The following is a 9,808-nucleotide window of genomic DNA, read 5'->3' on the forward strand; positions in this document are numbered from 1 at the left end:
CCACTCTATAATTCTTTTTTTTATAGGTAAACATTCAACTGCTTCCGCTATGTAAATACTTCTAGAATGTTTTCTAATGTTGAAACTCCTAAATTGTAGCATTTCATTTTGTCTGTTGCTATAGTGACCATTGTTTTGTGTGCTCACAGAACTTACAGATACTTCATTTGCCGTCGATCTTGGTTTCAAAATAACCAATGTAACCATGGTGTCGCAAAGTAATAGCCTCACATTCACCAATGAGACCTACAGCCAGATAGAGGATTCAATTAACAGCCTAGTAAGATACTTCTATACATACGATACATCCATAGTCATGTTCAGGTCATGATAGTAATTGACAACTTTGTGTTTTGTCCCCTTTTAGCTCCATGATATTCTTTGTAAACCAGACAGCAAACAGTTTGACTTTCCCAAACCCATCTTCACGTAAGTACAACGTCATGTCCGTGAACCAACCCAGCTTTCTCAACTGCACTCTTTAGAATGTCTGCAGATGTCATACAGCTGCTGTTTGTACAGCTAAACAGGATGGAGGGAACATGTTCAACTCTCACACGAAACCAATTGTTACGTCCACAGTACTGTTGGCACTCCAATCAGGGCAGAAGTGATGTATGTATACAAAAAGGAAGACATCAACCTCCCTAGTGCTTTTCTAGAGGAAGTCTTAAAAGTCTCAGGTATGCTGCTTTTGTTGCTATTTCTGTTTGTTATTACGGTGAGTCATCAAACACCATGTCAAATATGTGTAATACTCAATCTCGAAAAAACACTTTCACATCTATGGTACTGTATATGACATATTACAAGTTTATAATCCCCCCATAAATGTATTTTCATTTATATTCTAGGTCTCCTGCCAACCACTGTTGCCCCAACAACCACCACCACCACTGTGGCTTCCACTACGGCAATTAAAACTGCAGGTCCTCCAACAACAACCACAATTGTACTTCCTACAACGACAACTGCAACTTTGACCTCAACTTCTATGTCTTCAGTGACATCAACAACTAGGTAAGCAAGATAATTTAGTATAATTATTTTATGCAATTCAATTAACACTTTGTCAATCAAGGAACCTTTGAAACGAAGAAGCATGTATATCCGTGCTTGTGTCGTTAACTACTGATATTTTCATAAAGCATTCAAAATGTCAGCCTTTCTTTAGAAAAGCTCTTTGAGTACCTCAGTTGGTAGAAGGGCGCTATATAAATCCAATCTATTGTTATTAGTGTGCTTGCTGAAGGCAAGACCACCATATTTCCTACATACTTCTTCTAATTATTTGATTAATTTAGCCCGCTCTAGCACTTAAACGCTTCAAGCTATGAACACGGAACCAAATTAGATTACTTGAGAAAATATTTTTTTGCATTAATACCTTTAGTCCTACAACAATATTTAAATCAGCTCCCAATGCATTTCAACACCAAACCAACATTGATATTTTCAGACTGACCCAACTTAGATTGCTTTTATTCAGCTTTTTTATACTATTTATACTTGTTGAACTATAACCATTTTAAAGTTGCATAAAAGCTCCATAGGCTTTAATGAGAAATGTTTGGTTTCGCCACTTCTCTTGAACTATTTATGCTACAAAGACCAAACCAACGTTGAAATGTACAGACTGACCCATATTAGATTGCTTGTCAAAAGCTTCAAATATTCTAAAACTTGTATGTACCGTAATGATATAATTAGCATAAATGGTCATAACACTTCATGGATTCAATGCCAATCATGGGAACACAGTGGTAAACATTTAAAATGCTGCTGCTCCTTAACCATTTCAGCTACAAACATTTAAAACAACTTTAACATTTTCAAAACGTTATAAACTATACGAATTCAAACAAGTATAAACTAGCATATAATAACCTACCAACAATAATAGTAACTCTTGAACCATTCAAGCTAGAGACACAAACCAACATTGACATGTTCTGGCTATCCTATCCAATCTATACATTTTTCCATCTACCTACTTTTCCCAACTATAACCAGTCACTTCCATTACTACTGCAGTGACTACCACTACTATAACTTATTTCACAACCATAAATACCTTAAGACAAGCTAGCAAGAACACACATTTTCTTAAGGAAATTGACTTTTTTATTAATTATTATTTTCTCTTAGATTTGGCACAGTGATGTTTTTTGTTAGACTGATGTTCCAGCTAAACACACCAGTCCCCACTAAGGATGATGTCCTTGGTGCCGTCGACAAGCAACTGTATCGTCAATTCAACAATCAGACAAACACTCAAACCACCTTCCAGAATGGAACTTATATCAGTGAGTTCAATAAATTAGGCTTATATCATGAAGACATTTATTTCCACTCTATAATTCTTTTTTTTATAGGTAAACATTCAACTGCTTCCGCTATGTAAATACTTCTAGAATGTTTTCTAATGTTGAAACTCCTAAATTGTAGCATTTCATTTTGTCTGTTGCTATAGTGACCATTGTTTTGTGTGCTCACAGAACTTACAGATACTTCATTTGCCGTCGATCTTGGTTTCAAAATAACCAATGTAACCATGGTGTCGCAAAGTAATAGCCTCACATTCACCAATGAGACCTACAGCCAGATAGAGGATTCAATTAACAGCCTAGTAAGATACTTCTATACATACGATACATCCATAGTCATGTTCAGGTCATGATAGTAATTGACAACTTTGTGTTTTGTCCCCTTTTAGCTCCATGATATTCTTTGTAAACCAGACAGCAAACAGTTTGACTTTCCCAAACCCATCTTCACGTAAGTACAACGTCATGTCCGTGAACCAACCCAGCTTTCTCAACTGCACTCTTTAGAATGTCTGCAAATGTCATACAGCTGCTGTTTGTACAGCTAAACAGGATGGAGGGAACATGTTCAACTCTCACACGAAACCAATTGTTACGTCCACAGTACTGTTGGCACTCCAATCAGGGCAGAAGTGATGTACAGTGGGGAAAAAAAGTATTTAGTCAGCCACCAATTGTGCAAGTTCTCCCACTTAAAAAGATGAGAGAGGCCTGTAATTTTCATCATAGGTACACGTCAACTATGACAGACAAAATGAGAAATAAAATTCCGGATAATCACATAGTAGGATTTTTAATGAATTTATTTGCAAATTATGGTGGAAAATAAGTATTTGGTCAATAACAAAAGTTTCTCAATACTTTGTTATATACCCTTTGTTGGCAATGACACATGTCAAACGTTTTCTGTAAGTCTTCACAAGGTTTTCACACACTGTTGCTGGTATTTTGGCCCATTCCTCCATGCAGATCTCCTCTAAAGCAGTGATGTTTTGGGGCTGTCGCTGGGCAACACGGACTTTCAACTCCCTCCAAAGATTTTCTATGGGGTTGAGATCTGGAGATTGGCTAGGCCACTCCAGGACCTTCAAATGCTTCTTACGAAGCCACTCCTTCGTTTCCCGGGCGGTGTGTTTGGGATCATTGTCATGCTGAAAGTCCCAGCCACGTTTCATCTTCAATGCCCTTGCTGATGGAAGGAGGTTTTCACTCCAAATCTCACGATACATGGCCCCAATCATTCTTTCCTTTACACTGATCAGTCGTCCTGGTCCCTTTGCAGAAAAACAGCCCCAAAGCATGATGTTTCCACCCCCATGCTTCACAGTAGGTATGGTGCAACTCAGCATTCTTTGTCCTCCAAACACGACGAGTTGAGTTTTTACCTAAAAGTTCTATTTTGGTTTCATCTGACCATATGACATTCTCCCAATCCTCTTCTGGATCATCCAAATGCACTCTAGCAAACTTCAGACGGGCCTGGACATGTACTGGCTTAAGCAGGGGGACACGTCTTGCACTGCAGGATTTGAGTCCCTGGCGGCGTAGTGTGTTACTGATGGTAGGCTTTGTTACTTTGGTCCCAGCTCTCTGCAGGTCATTCACTAGGTCCCCCCGTGTGGTTCTGGGATTTTTGCTCACCATTCTTGTGATCATTTTGACCCCACGGGGTGAGAACTTGCGTGGAGCCCCAGATCGAGGGAGATTATCAGTGGTCTTGTATGTCTTCCATTTCCTAATAATTGCTCCCACAGTTGATTTCTTCAAACCAAGCTGCTTACCTATTGCAGATTCAGTCTTCCCAGCCTGGTGCAGGTCTACAATTTTGTTTCTGGTGTCCTTTGACAGCTCTTTGGTCTTGGCCATAGTGGAGTTTGGAGTGTGACTGTTTGAGGTTGTGGACAGGTGTCTTTTATACTGATAACAAGTTCAAACAGGTGCCATTAATACAGGTAACGAGTGGAGGACAGAGGAGCCTCTTAAAGAAGAAGTTACAGGTCTGTGAGAGCCAGAAATCTTGCTTGTTTGTAGGTGACCAAATACTTATTTTCCACCATCATTTGCAAATAAATTCATTAAAAATCCTACAATGTGATTTTCTGGATTTCTTTTCCTCAATTTGTCTGTCATAGTTGACGTGTACCTATGATGAAAATTACAGGCCTCTCTCATCATTTTAAGTGGGAGAACTTGCACAATTGGTGGCTGACTAAATACTTTTTTTCCCCACTGTATGTATACAAAAAGGAAGACATCAACCTCCCTAGTGCTTTTCTAGAGGAAGTCTTAAAAGTCTCAGGTATGCTGCTTTTGTTGCTATTTCTGTTTGTTATTACGGTGAGTCATCAAACACCATGTCAAATATGTGTAATACTCAATCTCGAAAAAACACTTTCACATCTATGGTACTGTATATGACATATTACAAGTTTATTATCCCCCCATAAATGTATTTTCATTTATATTCTAGGTCTCCTGCCAACCACTGTTGCCCCAACAACCACCACCACCACTGTGGCTTCCACTACGGCAATTAAAACTGCAGGTCCTCCAACAACAACCACAATTGTACTTCCTACAACGACAACTGCAACTTTGACCTCAACTTCTATGTCTTCAGTGACATCAACAACTAGGTAAGCAAGATAATTTAGTATAATTATTTTATGCAATTCAATTAACACTTTGTCAATCAAGGAACCTTTGAAACGAAGAAGCATGTATATCCGTGCTTGTGTCGTTAACTACTGATATTTTCATAAAGCATTCAAAATGTCAGCCTTTCTTTAGAAAAGCTCTTTGAGTACCTCAGTTGGTAGAAGGGCGCTATATAAATCCAATCTATTGTTATTAGTGTGCTTGCTGAAGGCAAGACCACCATATTTCCTACATACTACTTCTAATTATTTGATTAATTTAGCCCGCTCTAGCACTTAAACGCTTCAAGCTATGAACACGGAACCAAATTAGATTACTTGAGAATTTTTTTTTTTGCATTAATACCTTTAGTCCTACAACAATATTTAAATCAGCTCCCAATGCATTTCAACACCAAACCAACATTGATATTTTCAGACTGACCCAACTTAGATTGCTTTTATTCAGCTTTTTTATACTATTTATACTTGTTGAACTATAACCATTTTAAAGTTGCATAAAAGCTCCATAGGCTTTAATGAGAAATGTTTGGTTTCGCCACTTCTCTTGAACTATTTATGCTACAAAGACCAAACCAACGTTGAAATGTACAGACTGACCCATATTAGATTGCTTGTCAAAAGCTTCAAATATTCTAAAACTTTTATGAACAGTAATTATATAATTTGCATAAATTAGCATAACACTTCATGGAATCAATGCCAATCATGGGAACACAGTGGTAAACATTTAAAATGCTGCTGCTCCTTAACCATTTCAGCTACAAACATTTAAAACAACTTTAATATTTTCAAAACGTTATAAACTATACGAATTCAAACAAGTATAAACTAGCATATAATAACCTACCAACAATAATAGTAACTCTTGAACCATTCAAGCTAGAGACACAAACCAACATTGACATGTTCTGGCTATCCTTTCCAATCTATCATTTTTTCCATCTACCTACTTTTCCCAACTATAACCAGTCACTTCCATTACTACTGCAGTGACTACCGCTACTTTAACTTATTTCACAACCATAAATACCTTAAGACAAGCTAGCAAGAACACACATTTTCTTTAGGAAATTGACTTTTCTATTTATTCTTATTTTCTCTTAGATTTGGAGCAGTGGTGGTTTCTGTTAGACTGATGTTCCAGCTCAACAGACCAGTCCCCACTGAGGATGATGTCCTTATTGCCTTCAACAAGCAACTATATAATCAATTCAACATTCAGAAAAACACTCAAACCACCTTCCAGAATGGAACTTATATCAGTGAGTTCAACAAATTAGGCTTATATCATGAAGACATTTATCTACTCTATAACATTTTTTATAGATAAAATCATTCAACTGCTTCCGCTATCTATATACTTCTTGAATGTTTTCTAATTTTTAAACTCCTAAATTGTAGCAATTCATTTTGGCTGTTGCTATAGTTACCATTTTTTGTGTGCTCACAGAACTTACAGATACTTCATTTGCCGTCAATCTTGGTTTCAAAATAACCAATGTAACCATGGAGTCGCGAAGTAATAGAATCACATTCACCAGTGAGACCTACAGCCAGATAGAGGATTCAATTAACAGCCTAGTAAGATACATTTATACATAAGATACATCCATGGTCATCTTCAGGTCATGATAGTAATTGACAACTTGGTGTTTTAACCCCTTTTAGCTCCGTGCTATTCTTTGTAAACCAGACAGCAAACAGTTTGACTTTCCCAAGCCCGACTTCACGTAAGTACAACGTCATGTCCGTGAACCAACCCAGCCTTCTCAACTCACTCTTTAGAATGTCTGCAGATGTCATACAGCTGCTGTTTGTACAGCTAAACAGGATGGAGGGAACATGTTCAACTCTCACACAAAACCAATTTTACGTTCACAGTACTGTTGGTACTCAAATCAGGGCAGACGTGATGTATGTATACAAAGAGGGAGAAATCAACCTCCCTAGTGCTATTCTAGAGGAAGTCTTAAAAGTCTCAGGTATGCTGCTTTTGTTGCTATTTCTGTTTTTTTATTACAATGAGTTATCAAACACCATGTAAAATATGTGTAATACTCAATCTCGAAAAAACACGTTCACATCTGTTGTACTGTATATGACATATTACAAGTTTTTAATCATTCTTAAATGTATTTTCATTTATATTCTAGGTCTCCTTCCAACCACTGTTGCCCCAACAACTTACAGCACCACACCACTTCCTACCCTTTTGCTGACCACTCCTTTGAATACCACAAGTGGTGGAGGTTTTCCTGGTTGGGCTCTGGCCATTATCATCCCTTGTGGCATCGCTATCATTCTGGTACCCCTGTGGATCCTGCTATGTGTACGTATAGGCTTGTGTTCACTTGTGTACTGTGAAAATACTCTACAAAGTATATTATCAAATAAGCTGTTCAATCTCTGCAATGATATTGATTTAACATGTGAATCATACTTCCCCATCTTTGTTTTGCAGTGCATGCTGTGTGGCTGCTGTGCAGCTGTAAGGAGACGCTGGCACAGACGTAGATCTTACAATGTACAGTACACCACCAGAAACGGCCTCTTCTGAGGTGACAACACTAACATCTGTGGGCAACTGTCATCACAAGAACAGCCAATAATCTATATCTGCTAATCACGGGACTTTAATGCATGGAAAATCACTTGTGACTACACACCATTGCATCTGAGAAGATCAAGACTTCCATATATCAAGATCAAGACTTCCATATATTTTTATCATAAAAAGAAAATTGATAATAGGCCACATGTTTTTGGTGCAATGTACTACTTTTTATATAATGCATCTGGTTGTTAATCAAAGTTACAGCTGAGCTGAACAAAGTACGTTTATATATTTATTAGCTATGCCATTTGTGGTTTAAAGCTGTGCTGTCTTCTGACTAAAACGGTTATCACTTATTTATTTAATGTGTAAGCTTCACAGGTCCTCAACTGGCAGCTTCATTAAATAGTACCCGCAAAACACCAGTCTCAACGTCAACAGTGAAGAGGCGACTTCAGGATGCTGACCTTCTAGGCAGAGTTGCAAAGAAAAAGCCATATCTCAGACTGGCCAATAAAAATAAAATATTAAAATGGACAAAAGAACACACACACTTGACTTTTTCTTTGCAACTCTGCCTAGGTCAGCATCACGGAGTCACCTCTTCACTGTTGACGTTGAGACTGTGAGGCGTCTGTTTCTCAAACTAGACACACTAATGTATTTGTCCTCTTGCTCAGTTGTGCACCGGGGCCTCCCACTCCTCTTTCTATTCTGGTTAGAGCCAGTTTGCGCTGTTCTGTGAAGGGAGTAGTACACAGCGCTGTACGAGATCTTCAGTTTCTTGGCAATTTCTCGCATGGAGTGGCCTTAATTTCTCAGAACAAGAATAGACTGACGAGTTTCAGAAGAAAGTTATTTGTTTCTGGACATTTTGATCCTGTAATCGAACCCACAATTGCTGATGCTCCAGATACTCAACTAGTCTCAAGAAGGCCATTTTTTATTGCTTCTTTAATCAGCACAACAGTTTTCAGCTGTGCAAACATAATTGCAAAAGGGTTTTCTAATGATCAATTAGCCTTTTAAAATGATAAACTTGGATTAGCAAACACAACGTGCAATTGGAACACAGGACTGATGGTTGCTGATTATGGGCCTCTGTACGCCTATGTAGATATTCCATTAAAAATCAACCGTTTCCAGCTACAATAGTCATTTACAACATCAACAATGTCTACATTTCTGATCAATTTTATGTTATCAGAAATGTAGACATTTCTAAGTGACCCCAAACTTTTGAACGGTAGTGTATATTTTTTTGTTATTTCCTCTCTTGATTAACTATGAACTCATTTATTTTAAAATCTGCAATACAGTACGTGTTTCTTAATATTACAGTTTGACAAATGTAATAAAAATACTTTATGAATAGGTTTGACTGCTGGGTGATTACAGACATACATCTACATATTAAAAGTAGTCAAAATTGTCTGACCTGGCACCTTAACAATCTATGCAAACCTTATTAAAGACCCAGTGTAGTCAAAAACGTGATTTTCCTGTGTTTTGTATACAGTGCCTTCAGAATGTGTTCACACCCCTTGACGTTTGTCCAAAATGTTTTGTGTTACAGGCAAAATTTGAAATTGATTAAATTGAGATTTTGTGACACTGGTCAACACACAATACCTAATAATGTCAGAGTGGTATTATGTTTTTAGAATTTTTTTACAAATTAATTTAGAAAGTCAATAAGTATTCAATCCCTTTGTTATGGCAAGCTTAAATAAGTTCACATAATAAGTTGCATGGACTCACTCTGTGTGTAATAATAGTATTTAACATGAATTTGGAATTACTACCTCATCTCTGTACCCCACACATACAATTATCTGTAAGGTCCCTCAGTTGAGCAGTGCATTTCAAACACAGATTCAACCACAAACCCCAGGGAGGTTTTCCAATGCCTCGCAAAGAAGGGCACCTATTGGTGGATTGGTATTTAAAAAAAGCAGCCCTTTGAGCATGGTTAAGTTATTAATTACACTTTATATGGTGTATCAATACACCCAGTCACTACAAAGATACTGGAATCCTTCCTAACTCAGTGACCAGAGAGGAAGGGAACTGCTCAGGAATTTCACCATGAGGCCAATGGTGACTTTAAAACAGTTACAAAGTTGAATGGCTGTGATAGGAGTAAACTTAGGATTGACCGACAACATTGTAGTTACTCCACAAAACTAACTGAACTGACAGAGTGAAAAGAAGGTTGCCTGTATAGAATATTCCAAAACGTACATCCCGTTTGCAACAAGGCACTA

General features: G+C 37.7%; 2 protein-coding genes across 2 annotated transcripts in view; both read left to right on the forward strand.

The window, feature by feature from the left end:
• Positions 1-3,056, forward strand: part of LOC311121399 (uncharacterized protein) — a 37,703-nt gene extending 34,647 nt beyond the window's left edge. The window contains exons 74-81 of the mRNA XM_084157957.1: positions 150-280; positions 368-429; positions 583-683; positions 855-1,020; positions 2,149-2,306; positions 2,499-2,629; positions 2,717-2,778; positions 2,932-3,056. Coding sequence (XP_084014083.1) covers positions 150-280; positions 368-429; positions 583-683; positions 855-1,020; positions 2,149-2,306; positions 2,499-2,629; positions 2,717-2,778; positions 2,932-3,031 — 911 coding nt within the window. The 3' untranslated portion in view covers positions 3,032-3,056. The remainder of the gene's footprint in view (positions 1-149; positions 281-367; positions 430-582; positions 684-854; positions 1,021-2,148; positions 2,307-2,498; positions 2,630-2,716; positions 2,779-2,931) is intronic.
• A 1,171-nt stretch (positions 3,057-4,227) lies between these two features.
• LOC311121410 (uncharacterized protein) lies at positions 4,228-9,175 on the forward strand. Its single transcript, XM_084157958.1, has 8 exons — positions 4,228-4,626; positions 4,798-4,963; positions 6,092-6,249; positions 6,438-6,568; positions 6,656-6,717; positions 6,869-6,969; positions 7,141-7,316; positions 7,449-9,175. Exons 1-8 carry the CDS (start codon positions 4,473-4,475, stop codon positions 7,542-7,544), a joined length of 1,044 nt encoding a protein of 347 aa, XP_084014084.1. The 5' UTR covers positions 4,228-4,472; the 3' UTR covers positions 7,545-9,175.
• Positions 9,176-9,808: the final 633 nt, after the last annotated feature.

This window comes from Coregonus lavaretus (genome assembly GCF_964263955.1).
Source record: "Coregonus lavaretus genome assembly, chromosome: 3".
Taxonomy (NCBI): domain Eukaryota; kingdom Metazoa; phylum Chordata; class Actinopteri; order Salmoniformes; family Salmonidae; genus Coregonus; species Coregonus lavaretus.